Source organism: Ambystoma mexicanum, chromosome 4q (genome assembly GCF_040938575.1).
Source record: "Ambystoma mexicanum isolate Mex_15411 chromosome 4q, UKY_AmexF1_1, whole genome shotgun sequence".
NCBI lineage: Eukaryota > Metazoa > Chordata > Amphibia > Caudata > Ambystomatidae > Ambystoma > Ambystoma mexicanum.
This window is the reverse complement of record NC_090928.1, coordinates 267735667-267761041: the sequence shown is the minus strand read 5'-3', so window position 1 is coordinate 267761041 and position 25375 is coordinate 267735667. Positions and strand designations below refer to the sequence as shown.

At 49.2% G+C, this 25375-nt stretch overlaps 2 protein-coding genes across 3 annotated transcripts in view; one reads left to right on the top strand and one right to left on the bottom strand.

Moving 5' to 3' along the window:
- LOC138467662 (centromere protein J-like) overlaps positions 1–25375 on the bottom strand; it is a 714848-nt gene that overhangs the window by 567299 nt on the left and 122174 nt on the right. The gene's annotated exons all lie outside the window — the stretch shown is intronic.
- Positions 331–3327, top strand: GPR31 (G protein-coupled receptor 31). Its single transcript, XM_069607841.1, has one exon. The coding sequence runs from the start codon at positions 483–485 to the stop codon at positions 1437–1439; it is 957 nt and encodes a 318-aa protein (XP_069463942.1). The 5' UTR covers positions 331–482; the 3' UTR covers positions 1440–3327.

Here is a 25375-nt window from a genome sequence, read left to right as displayed (position 1 = left end):
CAGGGTGCAGGACCAGCAGTTTAATTTGATCAAATCATACAGATGTCACAGCATGAAAATAAAGCAAGTAGGGTTGTGTCTACATGGGGGTCTGCAGATCCCAAGCACATGCATGGATCAGATTCCCCAGAGGCGAAGCAAAAGCCCTTTTCGTCCTCTTCTTGGACTTGGCTATCGCTTATGGTAAGTGTCATTTGGAAACTCTTGACTCGCTGGCTTGCACAGCGACTGGAACTTGTGGTTTGACTTTCGTTCCGACAAGTTCCTCACAACTTCCCTTTCTGAAGAATGCAGAAGTGTGTTTGTGTGTGTGAGAGAGAGAGAGAAATAGCAAGACAGAGAGAAGAAAAGTGTCTTTCTGTACAGTGTGCTCTCTCAGGAACACACTCCGTTGCCCTGCTGGAGAGGATCTTCCGCATGTCAATTTGTCATAATCCTCTGCGCACACACGTCCAGGAAAGAAGGACCCCAGAAGAGAAGGGATGCCGGGCAGATGGAGGAACTGTTCTGTGAGCAGTGAGACGCTGGGAGAATGGCTGGTTGCGTTGTTCATTTTTGAAATCATACTTGGGCTCTTGGGCAATGCCATTGCCTTGTGGACTTTCTATTCCCAGGTGAAAATTTGGAAGCCGTACACCATCTACTTGTTCAACCTGGTGATTGCTGATATGTTGCTGATGGTGTGCCTGCCGTTCCTCATCGACTTCTTTCTCCATGGAAAGCAGTGGTTCTTTGGAGACATCTTCTGTCGGACCATGCTGTTCTTCTTGGCGTTCAATAGAACCGGCAGCATCGCCTTCCTCACGGCCGTGGCGGTGGATCGCTACTTCCGCGTCATCCACCCAAAATCCAAAATAAACCGGATCACCTCACAGATGGCTAAAGTAGTCGCCATTTTGATTTGGGTGCTTGTCGTGACCTTCTCTGTGCCAATTCTGACTACTTTCCAATTGGATGAGAACACTACTGAGTGTCAGAGTTTCCACCTGCGTGCAACCCATTCAGCTACGGCCATTTGGCACGAATTTGTGTTTTTTGCTGAGTTTTTTGTCCCCTTTGCATTGCTCTTGTTCTGCACGATTGCCATTGTTAAGAGACTGAGAGACCGGAACATGGGAAAGCAAGCTAAGGTGCAGAGAGCTGTGGCCTTGCTGGCTGCGGTGGTGGTGTTGTTTGTGGTCTGCTTCATGCCGAGCATCTTGGCCCGGGTAGCAGTGCTGGTCCTGCAAAGGATGGGCGGATGTGCTGCCTTTTCTGTGGCTGTCAACGGGTTTGATGTGGCAATTGGCCTGACCTTCCTGAACAGTGCAATGGACCCGGTAGTCTATTGCTTCTCAAGCCCCACATTCAGGTACTCATACAAGAGGGCTCTCAATACAGTGCGGAGGATGCAGCTTGGTCCCAAGACCTTCGACGCGACCAAAGACTCAGACACTTAAATTGACTGATACACTGAGGTAGCGAAGCTCTTAAGAAAAGGTTTTGTATGTGTGAATGGCCATGCCCAAGATAGCATTTATTTGCACAGATTTTTTGGGGAGGGGAGGTGGGATCTCGCCACCCCACTGCAGAGTGCACACTTTGGAACCGGTTATATAAAAGATACATTGCTAAATTAAGGTGGAATGCATGATGACGTGGCATGGTGCAGCCAGTCAGATATTTAGCACCTCGCAGCGTGCGCGTTAGTCTTTTGGTGGTACAGGATGTGGAGGAGGCAGGAACCAAAAACCTCAGTCATATTTAGATGAACGCGCGGCTGCTGCACGTGTGAGTGGGCGGGAGTGGCTTCTTGCATGAAGAAGTCAGTCATGGAAACATACAGGACAGGGCAGGTGTGTGTTTGTGCTGGCTAAACAAGGTGCATAGCAATGCTATTTAGCAACTGGGTTTCCTGTTCTCTTATGCATGACTAGTGCGCACACATGAGGCTATGTCGCGGGAACAACCCTTGTTTCAATCCTGGCCTTGCCTTCTGCAAAGGTTTTGTTGAAGGCTCTTATATTCAGTTTGCTAAACTGAAGTTTAGATAGACTACAACTCCCACCGTGTATTGATTTGTTCATCGAAAGATCAAAGACTGAAAAACAGTTGCCCCCGGTAACATGGAGTCGCATCTGGGCACCCTGGGCATACATGGTATGAAAAATGCAGCAGCGTCTCGTGTTTTGCGACTTTCCTTATTATGGTATGGTATCTCCAAGTGGATGGGGCTGCTTCGGGGTACTGGCTAGCCCCACAGACACCATAACCAAATGTTCAAGCGTATCCCCTCGGCTAGAAAAAAACAAGTGCTGATGTAAAGTGCAAAAGAAACTACAAATAACACGAGAAAAAATGTTCTTCAACACGTTTTTGCGACATCCGCTCCTATCGTGGTTTTGGTGGGTTACGCTGAGAAAGATTGAAACCAAAGGCTACAGGATAGCGCCCATTCGCTCTTGCGCACTCTCCTCTCTCTGTCTCCCCCCCCCCTCTCACTCTCCTCTCTCTGGCATTCCCCCTCTCCCTCTCACTCTCCTCTGTCTTTTCGTCTAACTCTCAATTACAATCATTCTAACTGCATGTTACAGATTCAAAAGTATCTCAACAGTTTTATATGTGGGTTTTTGAGCCTGGAGTTGTCACATAAGAAGTATTCCAACTTTTCTTCTATCTCTGCATTGTTTTTCAGCCGACTATACCTTTTGGTGTCAACTCCAAAATGTGAAAAATGGCATTTCTCTACCCCTTAGTGCATTTGAGCACCTGAAGACTTCTCCTGGATGGTAGCGGTGCATGTTATAGATTAACATAGCACATGCGCAAATTGCGACATTTTAAAGACATCCCATATTTATAAACAGAATGCAATTTAAAATTAGTAGAAAAGTAAGATATTTCTGTGCGCATTTTTGGAGCAGGTACAGGGGAGGGAGGGTGAAAACCCATTGTAGACCTTGTCATGCGTTTTTGTTTTTTTGGGTGCAACAGCTGTCCCAGTTTCATTTCTATCACTTAAAAGGGGATAGAAATGCATTTTAATTTTGTTTACATTTCACAATGGGGCCCTCTAAAGGGCTGTGTTTGGGGATGGAGCTGGCCAGGAGACTGTTGTAATGTTTGGGGGGAAACCCTCTCCTCCTTGGAAGGATGGGGACGTGGAGTGTGAGGGGACGAGGCCGAGGTGCTTGGTCCTAGGCCAGGTCACGCAATACACTATCTCTTTATAGTACCAAATCCTAGCGATTTGCATAAAAGCAAAGAGCATTATGGGAACATAACTATGTCTAGAATTTTAATTTTGAAACATCTCTTATTGTGATGCAATAATAAACCCCTTTGAGAGAATAATGGAAGTTGGGGGTCTGCATTTTTATGCTCATTACTCATCCTAAGGGAAAAAAACGCCTCTACGCGGCTTGGGCTGTTTCTGTATTCATAGGTCCATGCTGAGTCTACTGAAAGTGGCTCCCTACTGTGACAAGACCACACAGACCAAGAAGAATACTAACCCACGACTACATACTCAACCCGAGAAGTTGGAGTAATGAGGTCAAGCCTCAGTATCCAAAAATCACTGCTGATAGATACAAATCTATCAGCAAAAAGCAGAAGTTTTACTGAAAGTGTCTGTTTCTTGAAACGTGGGTTGCGCGCATGTAATAATTCGGCTTCAGGACAGGTCTCGCTGGGTATCCTGTTCTTAAGCAGAGGTGTCCCACTGGCACAAGCAACCCACGCTTCATCGAGAAGACGCTTGCAGAAGACTCGGCAGTGCTGCAGAGTCTTCTTAAGGGTATACACGCATTTCACCGCTGTATTTTTCATCGTGTTTTTTCATCGCCGTTTTTATTTCGCAAAAAAACTCGTTTTTTTTGGGGGGGTTAAAAAATTAAATATATGGTTGTTGGTGTAAGGGAATAAAAAAGGGGGAGTTTGGGGGGGCAACCCCCCCTCAAAAAACCAAAAAAACAAAACGATGAGTTTTTCGAAAAAAAACGGCGATGAAAAAACCTGCGATGAAAAATACCGGGACGAAATAACGTAGAACCTTCTGAAGTAACCTGCTCCTTAAGGGCAAGGCCCCCAGCCTGGGGACAGAGCGCTGCTCAGCCCTGTTCCGGCACATTCCTTGCACTGGTTGTACATTAGTGCCGGAAGTGCCCTGCTGGCACTAATGTATCAAGGATGGCGGGCCAGCCCATATTTTGTGCTGCATCACAGCTTCAAGACATGCACATGTGACCTTAGTGGATACGTTGACCTGTGAATTTCCTAAACGAAGTAAAAGAAGCGAATCAGTTCTGCTTTTTGCACTTGCCGCACTTTTGAGAATTGGACCCTTAAGTGTTTTTGAGAGGTTATGAATCAGTCATTCTCTGCCAGATTTGCCTCGGATAGTAATGATGGGCCTAATTCACAGAATGTTTAGCATGGAGCAAAAGACTTTGCACTACAAAAATACACTTTGCACAGGGCCTAATTCACAGAACTGAGCAAAGTGACGTTGCACTTCAAAAGTACTCTTAGCACCACTTTGTGAATCAGGGTATTTGTTGGCAGTGCAAAGTCACATTGCACTGCAGTAACATTTTCATGAATTAGACCCACTTAATGCAGTGCAAAGAGTACTTTTGCAGTGTAATCTCCCTTTGCTCCACTCTGGGAAAAGGGCCCGATTCATGGACTATTTGCCAACTTCAAAGTGAATTTGCACTGCTGAAAAGTGATGTTGCACTGCCGACACAAACCCTGAATCATGGAACCGTGCAAAGTATATTTTTGTAGTGCAAAGTCCGGGCAGTCATTGGATAGACATTTTTGCAGTACAAAATGACTTTGCATGGACTTTTCACGGCAAAATTACACTTTGCACAGTTCCATGAATCACGGCTTGTGTCGGCAGTGCAAAGTCACTTTTCAGCACTGCAAATTCACTTTGAGCCTGGCAAATATTCCATGAATCGAGCCATTTGTTGGGACCACACCGTGCAGTCTGTACATGACCATGAGTTTTGAAGAATCTGTGCCTTCGGTTTCATGACATATTTAATGGCTTACCAACGGTATTAGGTGAAATGACCTTTTTCTAAAAATCGAAACGAAAAAAGATCGATTTAGAAAGACCGCTCCGCAACCGCACAGAGCGGTCTTTCTAATTCGAACTGTCACTCCCCTGCCGCACACGAGTGAGAGGTGAGTTTTTGGCTGTATGTGTGCGTGCATATGTGAGTGTATGTGTCTGTGTGCATATGTGTGGGGAGGCTCCGTGTGTTGAGGGGGGTCAGGGTTGGGGGAATGGGGGAGGGTGGGTTAAACTCCCCCATTATCGAAAGAATCAGCGGGAAAGGGTGGAGGTGGGGAAGGAGGGGGGGCAGTATGTAATATTTCCCCATTTTAAAGCCAACACAAAAACGGCCAAAAAAATCTGTCTGTTTTGTGTTCGGGCTTTAAAATGCCAAAATATGGCAAAGAACGCGTACCAACATAACGTAATGCCATTTGCTTGGAGCACACCCTGAACATGCTCCTCTTAATGTTTCAGTAGAATGCTTCAGTGACATAATATTTAACATTAGTCCATCTAAATCGTTTATTTAGTTCTTTTTTTATGTATCAGACAAGCCAGTGTTGCTTCAAGTGATGATCTCTATGGGTTTCAAAAGCCATGTGATAATTCTTAAGTCTGCCAGTGTGAGCTAATGCTCCTATATTCTGGTAAAGTTAGCTCAATGCTATCAGGCGACATGAGGTCTGACATCGTGCTGCTCACTGTGTGCTGCCATATAAGCTTTTTCCAGTGAATGAAAACATTACTTTGTTCACTTCGGTTGCCTTGGAGGTTCTTGCTGATGTAACCAGTCAATAGGTGGTCAGTAGGTGGGGTATGTGATCAATTGCACGTAAGTCATTAAGTAAATCACTTTCCATTGAAGCAAAGATTATTTTTTAAAGCCATAGGGGATATTTGGCCAGGGATAAGATTCAAAGTCTGACCATTAGCTATGGACAGCTGTGAGAGTCTAAAAAACAGACGCTACTTTGGCATCCACTGTTACTAGACCACACTCGTTTGATAGACTAGGTTTTCCTCCTCAAGTGAAGAACCCCGGCCGTGCAGTACTTTTGGGCATCAAGCCCCGAGGTTACCCTCTATGGCCTGTGCCGCCATTCTTGTCCCACGACAGTGACCTGTCTTCTTTCTCCTTCTTCTCATCCTTTTTCTTAGGGTGGGAGGGTTCTGGGAAAAAGAAGAAGAGACTCTGAGTGCACAGAGTACTCTTTGGTTTCAGTCCCGTGCAGGGTCCACAAACTGATTTGTCCTTGGCTGCAGCAGCCCTTATATAGGACCCAGGGGCTGTCCCTTGGGTCATTCTGTGTGGTGGGGGCTGTGGTGCCAGCCCCACTGGCCAGCATCTGCTGACAGCTAATTGCACCTTATGTGCCTCAATCTAGCTCCCCCGCCTACTTCCTGCCTTTGGGGGCCCTGATGTTTTGCATCCCTGTGGCGGGGGGGGGGGGGGGGGGGGGCAGGGTGTTCATTAACACCCTGCCCTTCTCTCTGTGCTTCCTGGTGCGGCAACTGTGCTGGGCTTTGTAGTTTGGAGTGCAGGCCCATTTGTTGGGCTGCTGCTCGCCCTCTCCCCTGCCTAGTCAGCCATTGGGCAACAGTTACCCTGCCTCGCTTTGGGAGGCCCTGCAGCATTGCCCAGTCATGGAAGCATACAGGACAGGGCAGGTATCTGGAGTGTTTGTGCTGGCTAAACAAGGAGCATAGCAATGCTATTTAGAAACTGGGTTGCCTGTTCTCATATGTGTGAATAGTGCGCCCACATGAGGTTATGTCACGGGAACAACCGTTGTTTCAGTCCTGGCCTTGCCTTTTGCAAAGGTTTTTTTGCAGGCTATTACATTCAGTTTGCTAAACTTAAGTTTGCGTAGACTACAACTCCCACAGTGCATTCATTTGTTCATAGAAAGACCAAAGACTGAAAAGCTGGAAAACAGTTGCCCCGGTAACATGGAGTCGCATCTGTGCACCATGGGCATACATGGTATGAAAAAAGCAGCATCACCTCGTGTTTTGCTCCAGTCCTTATTATGGTATGGTATCTCCAAGTGGATGTGGCCGCTTTGGGGCACTGGCAGACACCATAACCAAATGTTGAGGACATTCAAGCGTATCCACTCGGCTAGAAAAAGAAAAAAAACATGATGGCATGGCGGCAGCCTATCTGGAGAGGGCCAGCCTTAGCAAGTAGGAGACACTTTGCTTATGAAACATCAGGTGACAGCTAGCACTTACATCATTGTGTAGAGTAGTTCTGAGAAGTGCTGAAGGCACAGGCCAGTGATCATGGGTTCATTGTGTGGGCCTTCAGGGTCCAACACACTGATATGATCAGATACATATCTACCTCATCTTGGATTAAGGTGTGAAGATATGGGGAGTTCCTCTTTGCCTTTGATCTCTTTCTTTCAAAGGAACGATGATTTGGAGAATGCGGGGGGAGGGGGGATGGTTTGGAAGGTACATGGGATCTGCTCAGTTTCTGTGTACGATTTGTTGGCAAGGATTTCTCATAGCCCCCCAAGAGTACATACTCTTGGGGGGCTATGGTGTGGGTAGGGGGCAGGGGTTATAGGAGAGAGAGAGAGGCTTTCCTGAGCGAAGAGTGAGTGACCAGCAGCAGGAGATGCTGGGAAGTCCCCCACTGGGAGACCTTTGGGCTGTTGATCTACTCACCCATGGAGACAGAGCAGAAAAAGGGCAGTCCACGCCCACTCCAATAGAGTAGAACTGATCAGCGCATCACCATCTAATTTAATGTGGATGTCCCTGTCAACGGCCAAACCTTTTGCAATGCTGATCTTCCTGGCAGTGTGGAGCAGCTTACTTTCACTCCCCAATGTAGCGCTAGCGCTACACGCTGCTCAGTGAATGCGTTGCTTCAGCTGGGGGTTACTTTTATGCTAGATTGGTGCATTCTACCTGAAGGACGCCCAGAGAAAGTTTACTTGCTTTTTGGACAATCGCTGTGCCAATGCCGTTGCCATGGGGCAATGCCGCCAAGCTGTGGAGCGCTTTCTTGGGCTCTCTGTTTTGATATTGAGTGCCCTGCAATGCGCTGGCCAGCCATTACAGACAGGGGTCGTGGTTTCAGCTGATTTACATATATGTCTTTTTTATCTTTAATTATACGTGTTCTCCTTCTCTGTATGTAATCCACGAAATCCCTATGCATGGATAGGGCCTCACCAGAGTGCTACTTCTTCAGCACGGCTCAGTCTCTCTAGTCTGCGTCATTATGCCCGCATTATCCAATCAGAATCCTAGCATGCGTTCCACTGGCCACGCTGTCCCTATTCTTTTCATGGTGGGATCATGTTTTGAGGGAAGCCCTTACACTCTTACATTAATAAAGGGGGTGATTAAGCATGCATTCCTATACATTCAGGTTGTTAGGCTGTCAACATTCACTCTGGTAAATCCACTCATCACTACAACATTCACCTTTGACCCGTCCAGCCATTGTTCTTGCTTGGCGGCCCAGTATTACCTTTCTAGAATACACTTTTATTATTCCAGTAAGAGAACCACACGCAATTGGGCCCAAACAGCAATTATGATTGCCCGAGCACATTCTCGAGCCCCGCATACACCCAACACTATACTTTTTGTATGTTCTCGTGTGATCCTCAGCAGCAACTCTTTGCTATGAGCTCTCAATACAACCTAGCCCACTTCTAGGACTAATACACATCCATGCTAACACAAAACACCCTACCCCTGTGATTCTCCCCTCCCCTGGTCTCTAGCTCTACCTGTACTCTCCCCTCTACTACCTTTACACTCCTCAATGCAGCACACAAAAGTCTTGTTTTACCTTGGGGGGACACAGTAGGTCACCTGCACGCACTCATATGGCTCCACTCCTGAAACACTTGCACTGGCTTCTGATCGAACAGTGGGTTTTGTTTGAGTCCATGTGCCTGGTACACCGAGCCTTCTATAAGGTGGGAGCGGAGTATCTTCAGGAGAAATGTGTTCACTATGTCCCTGCTCGTTCCCTTCGCACACAGGCCGCTCTACTACTTGCGGTTCCCAGTTTTAAACGAGCCCGTTCTGGCGGTTGTGCCTTGTCTGTAGCAGCCACTAAAGCCTGCAACAAACTGCCTTCGGCCCTCCATGCGACTACCAACCACCAATAAAAGGGAGACATGGAGTATTGGAATCACTAGTGCACTGAGCTTGTCTGTTGCAAACACTCCATAAGCGAGGCACAGCTCAGTGCTGTGAGTTATCTGGTTTCTTAAAAAGACAGGGCATCACTAAGGGCGTACTCCAGCCCCTCTTTGAGAGCCTTCTTCATGGAGTGGCCTTAACGCTGATGTACTGCTATACTGGAAAAGCTATTTTCTCCACGTTGCATGGATGCAGAGGTTAAAATATGTATGTATCCTCCAGAAATGTCTGAAAGCCCTGATCATCACCATTGCTGCTCAAACCAGCTATGATCCGCGAGGATAGAGCTTGGGCGCTTATTGGTTATTTAGCTAGTCAGAATTCACAGACTTTCACCCCCCTCCTGTACTTAACAGTGTGCTAAAAGAGGCTGAGCTCTCCAGCCGGCCATGGTCACCAGGGCCCTCGGGTAGTAGGCACCGGGACCTGGGAATAAGTGCAGAATAAGCTCGTTTAGCGGCTCCCCTTGCATAACACAAGGGATTCTGTGGTGCAAAAAGCGGGCCTGTGGTTCCTGTTTTATTTCTCATTCTCCCACGTTTCGAAAGGGAAGCATAAAACCACGGCAGCCAGAATCTCTTGTGGAAACATTTTACCAACACGTACACGGTGCTGAGACCTAGCACGCACATGGACTACGTGCTGCTGTCATTGTTGCACATTGAGTGCCTAGACCTCACTTGAGGTCTCTTCACCCAAAAAAAGAGGACACTCCCTTCAGGTACAAAGCCATCGCTTTCATGATGTCTGGGATGGTCAGCTCTCTGGATATCTCATTTATTAAAGGTTATTTGTGTCACTGTCTCAACTATTCCCTAAATAGTAATCTGGCAGTGTGTATGGGTTAGTCGATGGACATCAGGCAGTCTCGTGGTAGCCAATATCCAGACACCAAATCACTTCATTGTGTTGGAATAATTGATGTGATGTGATGCGGCCTGGGACAAATTGCAAGGTCTGACAGCTCTTCTTTTGTCAGATGGTAATAAGACAGCGGCATTAAGAAAAACACCTGCTGTGCAATCAAAGTACGAAGAAAGCTAAACCTGAGCTACACCGGCCAGGAAAGCAGTCTCCAACGAATACGCTCTTATCTCATGAGCAATTAATCTTGATATGATATGATAGGTTATTTATAACACGCTTAATACCCAGAGCTTTTTTAGCGTGGACCCGGGAATCGAACCTGAGGTGCTCTGTGTCGTCTTGCCCCTGAGCTATCCTCCTGAGACAAGCAAAAGCAGAAATGAAAGAACAAGCATTTCCGACCTATGGGATTGGGTACCCTCTTACCCTTCAACTGGCCGCCATAGCCAAGCAATTTAGAAACAAACCAGGACCCTTTTCTTCTGAAGCAGTTTCTTCATACTAAGTAAAATGCCCCCACGTACGTACGCACCCACCCCACCTGATGGCCACCCTTTCCAGACCACCCCAGTTCCATATCCACATCTCCTCTCGGTATGTCTACAGGATCCCACTAGCTGCACATGTTAACACTTCCCAGCTACCCTAGGAGGTAATATGGTAATACATGTTATGTAGTGTAAGGACTGTTCTACTGGAAGTACAGAACTATGCTGCTTACCAGAATTAGGTGTGTGCTAATAAAATACCCCAAATAAAATAAATAACATAATAAAACAAGGCACAGCAAGTGGAGTTCTTTTTTTAGTTCACGCTTAATGTCAATTTTCGCCGGCTTCTAAGCAAACACCAGGGATGAACCCATGTTGCAGAGCATCGTCTTGTTTCTATGGTGAGGACGTTGCCGTTGAGCTACTACTCTGCCGGATGAAGCAAGTAACATCAACTGAGTGAATGAAAATTCAGAATAGAAGCAGCTCATTCTTGTCATGCCCTGCTGATAGTAGTTTTTCCTGTCTCTTAATGAGTCATATGTCACAGCCTTCCAGTTCACAGTTTGCATGCCAAGAATGGGTAAGGGACAGATTCAGGGACGTCATTTCATCGTAATGCTAGGGGTAGCAGAAGTGACATTACACAAACCTTGTCCTCTGATGACATCACAGGAAGTTTTCTCATTTGACCCCTCTGCAAGTGACATCATAGGAAGTGATGGCACATGACCTTCAGGTGTGCCTAACACCCGTGTTTCCAGACACTCTCATTTCAGCCAGATCTAAGAACCGAGTTACAAAGGGAGGCGTGATTTGTCCACGAGCACACGTTTGGGGAACGTCATTTTCCAGATTCGACGTGGGTCCTATTTATAAAACATACATAATGCAGTATTTGTAACAAGGTAACCGAAAGCTCTAACACAGGCTACAGCTACCGTATGAAACATCTGTAGATCAAAGGACACAGAAGTTCATGTTATCTGTGGTATTGATGTGTTAAACAAACCAAAACAGCACTGACCTGGGAAGGCGTCCGTGGTCTGTTTACCCATGTGCAAAATGCTGCACGACCAAGGCCTGAAATTAAAATCATTGACCAGGATTTAGTATGAACAAAATTCCCTTGTTATAAATGTATCCTTGGGTCAGCTACTACTGCGCTAGAAAAAACCCATTGTGCGGGTGTAAGCTGAGGCCATCTGTCTCTGTGTGCATTTATCTTTAAGTTATGTGACAAGCACCCACATGTTGTCCCCAACAACCCAGAGCCGAACATTACACCTTAATGTCCTAGGCTTTGATACATGACTGTTCTTCAATCTTTTTTAATGGGGTGAGGTGTGGGGAGGGGGAGCTGCACTACTCTCAAGAGTGGGGCTCAATGCATCTACGATTTTAAGAGTTCTATGTGCAAGGTGCATTGTTCAGTGACCCCCACATCCCCGGGACAGGCCCGTAAATGAAGCTTCCACAAAGCCCTTTCCAAGAAGGAGTTTGAGTGGGGAGGGTGTGTCACTCCATGGCTTTCACTTCTGAGACACTAGGCCTCATTACGTCCCAGGCGTTGGACCATGATGCTAATAGCACCATGGTCCATGCCGGTAACTTACCGACTTCGCCATGGCGGAATGGGGAATTACCACCCCATTCCGAGGTTGGCTGAGCGGTAATTCCCCATGCCGCCATGGCCCTTCCCCATTCCCATTTTTGCCCCATAGGGCTCAATGGGAATGGGGAAGGCGCTAAGTACGGTGCCGCAAATTGCGGCACCGTACTTAGCACCAAGGTCCCTTTGCGGGTCCCTACTTTAACGGCTGGTAAAACCAGCCGTTAAGGCCGTTAAGGTCGGGTCCCGCAAAGGGACCTCGTAATCAGGCGCTAAGTGTTTAACGGCGCCGTGGCCTTTTACGGCGCCGTTAAACACTTAGCGCCAGGGTCATAATGACCCACACTGTTTCCAGTGCTTATATTCTTTAAAAGTATTGTACAGGAGCAGGGTATTGGTCGAGCTTGCAGCCTCTCTCAACCATTCACTTCACACTTGAATGCGTTCAAGTTGAGCAGAGCCCAATCAGTGGCTTATCACAAATTTTGCCCCCCCCCCCAACCCCTTCCAAGCCATGCTGAGAGTCTCTGCAAGCTCCTTAACAAAGCTCAGGGCACGCCACACCCTGGGCCGGCCCGGATCGCCACGCGTGCGCAATGTCCATGATTATTATGCCGTTGCAGGGGCATGCACTACTCCAAGTCAAAGAAGTAAATATGTCTTTTATTCAAAGCTTAATTGTTTTACCTAACATAGAAAGAAGGGGTGGAGCCTGGTCACCAAATATACCAGCCACCAGCGGTGGCTGGTGGGTTATTTCATTGGAGAGTGTAAGTATTTGCCAAAGTATGCGATTATAACCGAGCATATCGAGGGGGGTCCAAACTAACGAAAACGGGTTTGGAGTTGTTGGGGGGGGAATTATTTCCCCTCCCATGAGAAAATGTTTTCAATAATGATTTTAAGTGGTACATTACACAACACACTCTGTGAAAATGTGGGCAAAAGACCAGACAGTTTGCAATCGGTTTTATAGGGTGTAAGGTAACACATGAAAAAAGTACTATTTATGCAAGTCACCAAAAGTGCACAATCACATTTCCCAATGTATTGTCACGTCGGTCCCTTCAATATATGCCAGTATAAAAACATTTTCATGCTGGCTGTGCCCATACATTTCCATACTGGCCCGACCAACATATGTTAGTATTTCCATATAAGAAAATACACAGGCTCACTTTGGGATGTTTTTAAAGTATCATTACTGGCACTAGGTACAAAGCTGGCTCTGCCAGTTTATGCCAGTACTTCTATGTAAGAAAATACTCCTGTTGGTTTGGCCATTAAAAGTGACATGTCACAATAAGAAAACATGTCCAAACGGGTTCCAATATAAGCCAGTCTAGACCCATAAGAACAATTATCATCCTTGCTTCATCATAGATGCTGAGTTAATAAAAAGTCATGCTAGAGTAAGAAATTTTAAGGCTGCTACACCAAAATGTCAGTCTAGCGAGATATTACTACTTATCATGCTGGCTTTATCAAAGATGCTGAGTAATAAATGTCATGCCACAGTGAGCAATGGCTAGACTGGCTGTACCAAAATGCTAGTCTAGCCAGGTAATGACACACATGAACTTGATTTTGGCCGATAAATTCCAGTAAAACATGCAAAGTCAATAAGGATTATGTCAAAAATGCTCTAGTGATCCCCAATCTCCCAGGGCCTTATATATACACACACACACACACACACACACACACACGCACGCACGCACGCACGCACACACAGAATATTCACACACACAATCACATTCATACCCATTCACCCACCAGCCACTCACCCATATACCTTCTCTCACACACACTCACACTGGCACCCACCCACCAATAACATTAACACACACACACACTCCTACTCAATCACCCACCATTCACTCACCCATAAAACTCTCACTTCCACTTCGACTGCATTCTCCACACAGGAATGCACCCTCCCAGAACATTCGAACACACACTATCACATTCCTACACATTCCCCCACCACTCACTGACCCATACACCTTGTCTCGCATCCACTCACACTGTATTCCCCACACAGACACATACCCATCCAGAATATTGAAACATACCGTCACATTCATGCTCATTTAGCCACCACACCTTCTCTTACATCCACTCTCACTGCATTCTCTACATAGCCACACACCCACCCACCCAGAACATTGAAACACACACTAGCACAGTGATACTCATTTACCCACCAGTCACTCACTCATAAACCTTCTCTTAAATCCACTCTCACTGCATTCACCTCACAGACACACACACCCAGAACCTTCAAGCACACACACTATCACATTTATTTTCATTCACCCACCACTCACTGACACAGAGCACAAACATACATCTGATACGCACTTCATACATGCAAAATACAAATCCTTTAGCCTTCTAACCTGTTTTTCCAGCTTTGGTCCGTCACTCCAGACCATCCTTGGCTCATCCGTGCTGCTCACAAAAAGGAATCAGGAAGCTGGGAGAGGTTCATGTTATGAGCCACAAGGAAGCCAGTGGAGAAGGGGTTGGAGCTGAACATGCCACGGCCAGCTCCAACCCCTACTGAGCGCTTACTTCTCATGCTGCAAGCCCCAGCCCAGCCTTCACCCTAACGTGTGAGGAATGGGCCAGGGCCCTCCAGACCTGGTGTGGCAGGGACCCCTGCACCACAGGGGCTGTGAGGGCCTGACTTATCCAGTTCCCAGGATCCTCTGTTAAAAATAAATGGTAGCAAGGGGGACCGCAGGGGTAGCAAGGGAGACCACAGGGGTAGCAAGGGATACCAGAGGGGCCGCGGCTGTGACCCATGGTGACCCACAAATGATGCCCCTTTACAGATTGGCACTAGAGCATTTTACAAACAATATACACTATGTTACCACAACTGCTGCACATAGTGAGGCTTTCATGATCAAATGACAGTGGCACAGCTAGGAGAGGGGTGAGGGGTCAGTCACCCCCATGGATCCCCTCCATGTCAGGTACCCCTTCCTTAGTACCCATTGGGCCGGACATGGACGAGCCTTGCATGTAAGGTAACTTTATCTCTTTAGCTCAGCCTGAGAACCAAGGCAGGCATGCTTACATGGTGTTGAGATGTTCACCTCCAGTTCTGCGCCACATCAGCAAGGCATTGTGAGTATACAGATTTACCAAATGATAGTTTCTTTTGCCCCAGGAAGTTGTCTTTGTTTTAGAGGGCAGTACTACTTTATACTTTATCTAAGAGAAAGGCAATTTCCTGGAGTAAAAGGCTTGCACTGGGGCTAATTTGCATACCCATAATGCATTGGTGATGTGGCTCATAACTGGAGGTGAACTTCCTGCAATTGCTACTAGGTGGAGTTGTGGAATGTGTCACTTGGCACAAATGGACAATCATTTTCACATTTCAGGTGCAAGGGTTTTCTCCAAGTCGTTTTAAACCCACCATAACTTTATTGGTGTATTGCTATCAGGCAGGTCATGTTTGTATCCCTCCATTTGAAGCTATATTGAGGGACATGTGTTTGAAAAGTGTAAATTCTCTGCTTGTGCACGTATTCTCAGGCACTGTTCATTGTTGTCCATGGTCTGATGAGTTACACTTTGTCAGACTCTGTACCAACCTCCCTCCCTTCCTCCTCACCTGGTTCTTCACCAAGGCTTTCTTCTTCTTCTGTATCCCTCTTCTTCCTTTTGGGATTCTTTGCTTTGATGTCTTTCTTCCGTTCGTTCTTTTGCAGAAAATAAGGTCTGTCTCCTCGGGATGCCACACTGTCGGTAGGGAAATAAACCCCAACTGCGTGGCCTTCCCCGGAGCCAGCCCCGAATGCAGGGAAAAGCCTCCTGGCTGAAAAGCCCTGCAATCCTCAAGGAGATGTTGTGACAGAGGAAGTTGAAGATGGTGAGAACAGTCAATAGGTTGTTTGACTATAGTACCCAGGAATCCGGGGGTTCCGTAATGAAGCGGCTTCAGATGGAATGCAGCTCCGTGTGACAGATGATACTTCACCAGAAAGTAAATATATGAGGACAGAACTGTCTGGCAAACAGGGAGCTGTCTTCGTCGAGGATCGTGGATCAAATGAGTGTTCAGGTAAGCAAAAGGAAGAATGCCAGGGGAGTCCCAGCAAGGTAAGTAATGAAAAGGCAGCGGCAGGGGTAAACGTGCCAGAATATCACAAGCAGACAGGAAAGGCAAAGGGAAAGAAAGGAGCGGCAAGCCGCGATAGTCAAGGAGGAAACCAAGTACAGAAAGAGTGGCAGCAGAGGTTTCTTAAACAGATCGGAAACCGAAGCAAAAGCATAAAGGCACAGAAAGAAAACACAAGGAAAAAATTAGCACACGATGAAGAGCAAGAGAGAGAGCGTCCTGCATGGAAGGATCCGAGGTGCAACGCACCAGCAAGCAGACTGTGTCGCTGTGAATGCCTGGCGATGGCCATGTTGGAATGAACAACTAGACCGTGCATGCAGCAGCGGTCTAAAATGTAATGGTGACCCCACCGATTCCAAACCTTCCAGGAAGGCATGACAGTATACCCCCTTCTCATCTGAGGGTCACCTGGCTTTCCAGGGTGTAGTCTGTGAAACTGCCGAATGAGAAGAGGGGCATGTATGTTTCTTCTTGGTTCCCAAGTAAGTTCGGCTTCGGAGTATCCCTTCCATTGTACCAGGTATTGCAGTCTTCCTTTCCTATATTGGGAATCCAGAAGATGAGAGACCTCGTATTCCTCTTCATCGGAAGGTGGTGAGGCTTCAGGCTTCGGTATCTTCCTAAGGTAAGGGTCTGGTTTGTATTCCTTTAACAGAGAGGTGTGAAATACTGGGTGGATCTTCCTCATGCTGATAGGAAGGCGAAGACGAAAGGCCACAGGGTTGATCTGAGCTTGAATAGGGAATGGACCAATATATCGAGGTGAGAATTTTCCTTTCTTGATCCACCTAGGCAGGAACCTAGTTGACAGCCAAACCCGTGTATTAGTAGTTCAAGAAGGATTTGGTAGCATACTAGCGTCGGCTGTCTTCTTGTAACCCTTCTGACTCTCCTCTAGAGATGCTTTGACTAGCTTGTGAGTCTCATTAATGGTGTCCATTAGCTGTTCGATGGATGGCACCTTGGTAAACGAGGTGAGTTATAGAGGAAGGTGGCGTGGGTGATTACCATAAGTGCACAGGAATGGCCTCATCTTGATTGATGTATATAAGGTGTTGTTATATGTGAACTCAGCCATATGTAGATATGGGCTCCAGTCTTTCTGTTGGATACAGAAACATCACAGGCATTGTTCAAGTGTTGCATTGAGCCTTTCTGTCTCTCCATTACTTTGTGGGTGATACCCAGATGACAGGGCACGCCGGATGCCCATTTGTTGACATAAGGAAGACCAAAAGGTGGAGGAGAATTGGGATCCGAGGTCAGACACAATGGCAGTAGGAAGGCCATGCAATCTGACTATCAGGGTAATTCATAGAATTTCGCTGAAAAGTGTCGCAAGCGGCTGGCGCAGAGTGTCCGCGTGCGATTGACTGCGCCAGGCACGTGCGCTAAAACCGATTTCCGCGCACAGCGTATTCATGGATTTCATGCTCCCAAACCAGCCGTGGCGCAGAGTATCGCAGCGACCCTGCAGCAGCGCCAGTAACGCCCCCAAGAACGCCCTCGCGCAAGGAAAAGCCATCAAAATCGCTAAATCATCGCAAAGGGCTGCGCTAACCCTGGACCAGTTTACAGGGCTGCCAAACAAGGAACGCAAAGCGGGTAACATGCATATCAGGGGTACGCGTGAAGTTATACACGCGATTAGCCAGGGTACGTGTATTACAGGGGTACGCGTGAAGTTTAACACGCGATTGGCCAGGGTACGTGTATTACAGGGGTACGCGGGAAGTCTAACACGCGATTAGCCAGGGTAAGTGTATTACAGGGGTACGCGGGAAGTTTAACACGCGATTAGCCAGGGTACGTGTATTTTTGGGGTACGCGGGAAGTTTAACACGCGATTGGGCAGGGTACGTGTATTACAGGGGTACGCGGGAAGTCTAACACGCGATTAGCCAGGGTAAGTGTATTACAGGGGTACGCGGGAAGTCTAACACGCGATTAGCCAGGGTAAGTGTATTACAGGGGTACGCGGGAAGTTTAACACGCGATTAGCCAGGGTACGTGTATTACAGGGGTACGCGGGAAGTTTAACACGCGATTGGGCAGGGTACGTGTATTACAGGGGTACGCGGGAAGTTTAACACGCGATTGGCCAGGGTACGTGCATTACAGGGGTACGCGTGAAGTTATACACGCGATTAGCCAGGGTACGTGTATTACAGGGGTACGCGGGAAGTTTAACACGCGATTGGCCAGGGTACGTGTATTACAGGGGTACGCGGGAAGTTTAACACGCGATTAGGCAGGGTACGTGTATTACAGGGGTACGCGGGAAGTTTAACACGCGATTAGCCAGGGTAAGTGTATTACAGGGGTACGCGGGAAGTTTAACACGCGATTAGCCAGGGTACGTGTATTACAGGGGTATGCGGGAAGTTTAACACGCGATTGGCCAGGGTACGTGTATTACAGGGGTGCGTGGGAATCATCACACGCGATTAGGCTGGGTGGGTCCTCACAGGTGTTCCCTGTACACCCTCCACGGCCCCTGCAGGCAGCCTACAAAACAGGGGACTACCCTGCACACCTGCTCATGTCCCCCTGCACCCCCACCCCCCAGCAGTGCAGGGGCAGCCTCCACCAGGCCCCCACTCATGTCTCCCACCACCCCCACCCTCCCGCCACCAGGGGCAGCCTCCACCAGGCCCCCACCCATGTCTCCCACCACCCCCACCCCCCGCCACCAGGGGCACTCTCCACCAAGCCCCCACCCATGTCTCCCACCACCCCCACCAGTGCAGGGGCACCCTCCACCAGGCCCCCACCCATGTCTCCCAACACCCCCACCCACCAGCACTGTGGGGCACGTGGCCAGCAGGCAGTCAGGCAGCAGCAGATGGCAGGTGGGAGCGTGCTCAGGGCTCTGGGGGGCAGTAATTTGGCCTCCTGGCCAGGAGCGTGGTCTCTCGTGTGTGAACGCGTGGACAGCCTGATAGGGAGTGAAATCCCACACGTCAGCAAAGGCCCTTAGCGCGTAAACCCGTCAACAGCATATGCGCGCCTATAGTCACCTGCACGTGCAGGAAATTGTTGCGTGACACGTCCCAGTGTCAAAGCGTGTGATTGGTGAAAATGGATGTACACGTAGAAGTGACAAAGCGTGTGATTGGTGAAAATGGATCTACACGCAGAAGTGACAAAGCGTGTGAATGGTGAAAATGGATCTACACGCAGAAGTGACAAAGCGTGTGATTGGTGAAAATGGATCTACACGCAGGAGTGACAAAGCGTGTGATTGGTGAACGTACACGCCGCGTAAGTGACGCTGTACGTGTGGGCCTGTATATAAGGTACATGTAGAACACCATTTCCTTGTACGTGCTTTTCGTGGAGAGCGAGTGGGTGAAATCTGTACTTCTTGTCGTTTCACACGCGATTTACTTCACGGCGTTTCCAGTTCGTATTCCCTGTTACCTCTGACAGCTTTTTCTCTTTTTTTCTCTTTTACTGGTTTACCTGGGCCTGTTCCCTCAAACAGTGTCCCCTTCTACTGTTGTCCTGTCTTCTCAGACAGCGTACACATCTTCTTTTGGCGGGGGTTTAGCCAGCCAAACGCGCTCATTCTTCACGCTCTTTTACCTGGCAGACGGTGAGTCACGCACGTATCCAACTTCTGTGCTTGCCCCGTGTGTAGCCTACCCCTTCAGAGGTCATTCTAGGCTGCGTGTGACACGCATACGTTCATTCTTGTGTTACTGGGTGCCACAGCGTAGTGCAGGTTTTTCTTTCTGCACACGTGGTCTAGGAGGGGTTGCGTGCACGTCATCTCCCTTTTTTGGGCCTCCTGTGCGTTGCGTGACCCGTCATCTTTCCCCAGGGGTTACAATCAGCCGTGCTAGAGCACTAGGGTACAATTACCATCTGGTACCCAACCCCTTTGACCCCCAATTGCCCAGGACAATTGTCTACAGCCACTCCCATACGCACATTAATATCAGTGCCATGGCTGGGAGGCGAGGATTCCGTAAGGGTGGCAAAGGTGGAAGAGCCACAAGTGGTGGCCGTGGTGGATCCGGTAGGGGACGTGGTCGTAACTTGCAGGGTGAGCCTGTCCCCCCATGTGTGGAGGACCAGTCAAGGGCACCCATCATCCCCCCCCCCTCCCCCCCTCCCGTTGAGGCTGAAGTGGCTGACACCATCCATGCTCAGCCCTTGTTGGACCAGCCCATTGTGGCACCAGACCTGGCTGACTCCATGGCTGACTTCCAGGTCAGCAGGGCTACGACACGTGCGCTGGTGCACGTTGATGCCATCATGCCACGTGGATCTGGGGCAGCAAGGTCATCTGCTGCACCAAGGAGGCAGGGCGGAGTGGCTGCAGGGGCAGCTGCGGCTCCATCCACCCCAGCCCTCACACACCCAGCCAGGACAGTGTCGGTCCTAGTCCATGCTGCTGACATTCCCCCTGACACCATCACACTAGAGCCAATGCCTGCACCAACTCCCATGCTGAGTGTGCAATCCCACACTCCTGATACAGAGTCCACCAGGGCTCCTGCCCCTAGTGTCCAGAGCGGCGCAGGACACTCAGGATCACCACCACCTTCCAAGCGGAAGAGGAAGAGTGCTCGTCCGGCACAGGCTGATGCCCCAGACACGGCTACACAGTCCGGCCCGTCCAGGAAGCCCAGCTTCACGGATGACGAACTGAATGCACTTGTCGAGTATGTGTCCGGACATGACAACGAGATGGTCATTGTTGCAGGATCCAAGACCACACCTGCACAACGCCAGGCACACTGGCAGACCGTTGCGGACATCGTAAGTGCCCTTGGAATCGTGAGGCGCACAGCCAATGATTGCTATAAGCGCTGGAATGACCTAAAGCGCAGGGCAAAGAGTAAGCTGGCCTCAAGTCATGCCGCAACTCTAGTGACTGGAGGTGGGTCTCCAGTAGTAGACATGGAACTCACTCCACATGCGTCAGTCGCTGGGACCTACGTCACGGAGGAACAGATCCAAGGCGTGGGAGATCTGGCTGATTACGAGGCATTGTCCGGTGAGTGCACATGCATGTGTGTGTCATCCATGTGCATGGTGTGTGTGTGAGGGCTTCTGTTTGGGTGCCAGGTGAGAGTGTGTGCGCCTCAGTCGTATGGGTCAGCCATGTGCTTCATGCAATACTTCCTGCGCAGCTGCATTTGGCCATAGCAGTATCCCTTCTGCCAACAGTAGACATCTAGCACAACTGCACGCCAGTTGCCCTTGAAGTGTCACCTTGACACAACATATTTGCTTATTTTTCACTGTTCATTCAGTCAGTTTGTTTGCATTCCACCACTTTCACTAGGCATGTCGCTGTCCACTAGTCACATGTCTGACATGGGTATGGTAAAGTGGAGTGACTTTGTTACCTGGATATCATTTGTACACACATGTCCCTGTGCAATTTGACCATTTCAGACTGGCAGCTCCAGGTGAAAAATCTGACCTGTTAGAATCAGAAAAGCTATTACATGCGGGAACTGGACTGAATGAATAGGTGCTGCCCTCCTCTCCATCTTCACTCAATAGCAATGGTACATGCCATCTGTGTGATGGCATGTGTGTTTCACCTGCCAATCACAGGCCAATGTGTGATGCCACTGCCAGGCAGCATGCAGAAAATTTGTTCATCTTCCATCTTGGTGTCATCAGTGTGTGCCATTTGCCTGCACTTCATACGCAGTGAGGGTGCATGCATGGGAGGGTTTTAGTCATGTGGGACATGTGTCAATCAAGTACTGGTTCTCTTGCTTCTCAGCCCTCAATGTGTGCCATGGTGCTAATGCCTGTTTCCATTACTTTGTTTTCATGTCTTTGCAGGGGAAGACGCACCTGATACTGCTGGGGTTGTGGAGATGGTGCAGACCCAGGAGGTGTCCCAAGGCCGACCAACCACCAGTGAGGGACGTGGTGTGGTGGTGGGGGAGAACCCACAAGTGCTGCAGGTCGTGCTCTCAAGGGGTGTCTCTGGCTGCACCTCCCCCGAGCTGTACTCAGGTGTTGATTCGGATGAGACCTACGTGCCGTCGCAGGTGAGTGTTCCAGGGAGGGATTCTGTTCTGTCTCACCCACCTGCACCAGGGTCAGTACCCTCCATGGGGATGTCAGTGTTGGCAGCTACGCCTTCGGTGGTTACGGATGCAGGGTCACACTCCGCGACATCTGATCCTGTTCCTGGGCCAGCAGATCAGAGGGGGAATGCAGTCCTGCAGCCTCAGGCAGTGCCGGCACAGCAAGGCGCAGTTCGCCTTGCCCCAGACAGGTGTGGTGCCCGCCGACGTGGTGGCCGTACGCCACCCGGCAATACCGCATGGGAGCAATCCATTTACGTTATGGCTACCCAACAGGCTGCATCATCCGAGATGATGGCTCAGGCCATGGATAGGGTGGCCACTTCCATTGTCCCCCCAGAAAGGCTGATGGAGCGACTAGAGCAGGCAACCGACTCCATCTGCCAGTCACACAGGGAGGACATGTTGGGGTCCAACAGGGACAGGCGGGCGGCACTGGCGACTCTGCAGGAGGCCATCTCCATTGAGTCCCAGGGCCACAGGGAAGCCCTGAGGCAGGAGCTCCTACACCTCAGGACGACTCTTGTTGAGCTTGAGGCTTCAACACACCAAAGGACAGAACAGCAGCTGGAGCGTCTCACCCGTACGCTCTCAGCTGAGATGCAGGCAACGAGGGCGGAGGTCCGGGCATCCCGTGAGTTGTTGCATGGGGACCTCCGCACACTCATCCTCCAGAACCAGACCTACCACACCCGCATGCTTGCAGCCATGGAGGAGCAGACTAGGGCCTTGCGTGGGCTGCCTCCCATAGTGCAACCACCTCCGGATGCAGCTGCACAGGGTGATAATAGCGACAGCAGTGATACTCCCACAATAGGGTAGCCGTGTGGGCCATGAGCCCATGGAGGTGTTTTATCTTCCCAGGATCCACGCAGGTGGGTTCTGGTGTGCATCCTGTCCTCGGACCTCCTGGGTGGCCTCCCCAACCCCCCCGGGCCCATCAATGGCCATTTTTGATTGTTTCTTATTTTTATTTTTATTTTGATTTCTTTTATTCCCAATTTTTTTGGGACGATCTGTTGGCTCCGATCTGTTGGCTTCGATCTGTTGGCTCCGATCTGTTGGCTCCGATCTGTTGGCTCCGATCTGTTGGCTCCGATGTGTTGGCTTCGATGTGTTGGCTCCGATGTGTTGGCTCCGATGTGTTGGCTTCGATGTGTTGGCTCCGATGTGTTGGCTCCGATGTGTTGGCTTCGATGTGTTGGCTTCCGTGGTTCCTGTGGGCATACGCTGCATTGTGGCTGGGCACATGCAGGCTTGTAATGTATTTGGTTCAGATGCTTGGGTTTGAGTCACACACACCCCTCCTGCTTCCCGTTTCCATGGGCTTGCAAAGGGTGTGCCCAAGTGACAGTGAATTACACAGTGACGTTGGACTCCCATGAGCTGTGTGGCCAGTCTGTAGTCAATACTGTGTATACATTCATAGTGCATATTGCTGTTGTGTTGTACACTGCATGTTGCATTGATGTGTAACTCTTCTTCTGTGTCTACCTCCCAATTTGCAGGTCCCTTCCTCAAGTCCACACAAGGACCTCTAGTCTGGCGATGGGGACCATGTTGGCAGCAGTGCACCTACAACTCTACATGGCGCCAACACTGCACAGTTGGTAGTGGTGGGAGTGCAGGCATTTCCAGGTGGTGAGACTACTAATATGTAACATTTTTGATGTCATGTTAATGGTACTACGTGCTCAAGTATGTTGTTGGTCCGGCATTGCTGTGAGCATTTCAGGTGTTGCAGGTTTCTAATAGTGCCACTGTACATAGTGAGAGTGATGTCATGTTGTGGGGATTACTTTGTCTACCTGCAATTAGCATGACATGGCACGGTGTGTCGTGTGGCAGTGCTGGGGTTGGGTTGGCTGACATGGCACTGTCCTCTTGTTGCATTTTGCAAGTGGGTATTCATTTTAGCTGCTTCAATGTGTAACTTCACAATACTGCATTGGTGGTGTCTGTGTGGGTAGGGATGCACACATTGTGACACTTCCAGGTGAACAATCTCAGGCTGACATGGAATTCCCGGTTCATTCTCCACACATTCAGGATCAGTGTCAGGTTGAGTCATCATTGATTGTCAGATGGAATGTGCCAGGGCAGTGTGCACTCCACAGGGGTGTGATTTCTATGTGAAGTAATTAGCCACTAGCTGTGTACGGGCTGCCTCCCCCCGTGCCCTTTCCCCTCCCATGCGCAGCGGCTGTGCATGTGGTTGGGGATGTGGGGCCACCACCATGTCCACGGCCAGGCCCCGGCGTGTTGCACCGTTGTGCAGGACACATGCTGCCACTATGATCCTGCACACTACTGGGGGAGCGTATAACAGCTGCCCGCCAGAACGGTCAAGGGAGCGAAAGCGTGACTTCAGCACTCCGAATGTGCGCTCCACTATGCCCCTGGTTGTAATGTGGGCTGTGTTAAATCTTACCTGGGGTGGCGTGGTGGGGTTCCGAATTGGCGTCATCATGTGGGGGCTGAGAGGGTAGGCACTGTCCCCTGTGGAGGTGGGGATTGGTATCATTGGTGAGGTTGTGACCTTGCTCAGTATCCAACATGCATGCATGTGCAGTGGCATACATACTCACCAAGCAGCCATGTATCGCCATGCCGCCCAGCTTCTAGGTCCCGGCTTAGGGTGGACATTCGGTAAATGAAGCTGTCGTGGGTGGAGCCGGGATAGTTGGCATATACTGAGGTGATGATTCCCTTGGCATTACATGCTACCTGCACGTTGATGGAATGCCAGTGCTTGCGGTTCCTATAGATGTGCTCAGATGCCCTGGGGGGACGTAGAGCCACATGGGTGCAGTCGATGGCACCTAGCACTTTGGGGAATCGTGCCACTGCGTAAAAATCCAGGGCGGCAGCATGCCTTTCTGCAGGTGTTCTGGGCAGGTATATGTGCCTGCGGACTGATGGGCGTGCAGTCATGATGTTCAAGACCTGGTGTAGGCAGCGTGACTGGGT

Excerpts from the sequence above, each read along its gene's own strand:
- GPR31 (XM_069607841.1), top strand. The coding sequence starts at position 483 with ATGCCGGGCAGATGGAGGAACTGTTCTGTGAGCAGTGAGACGCTGGGA.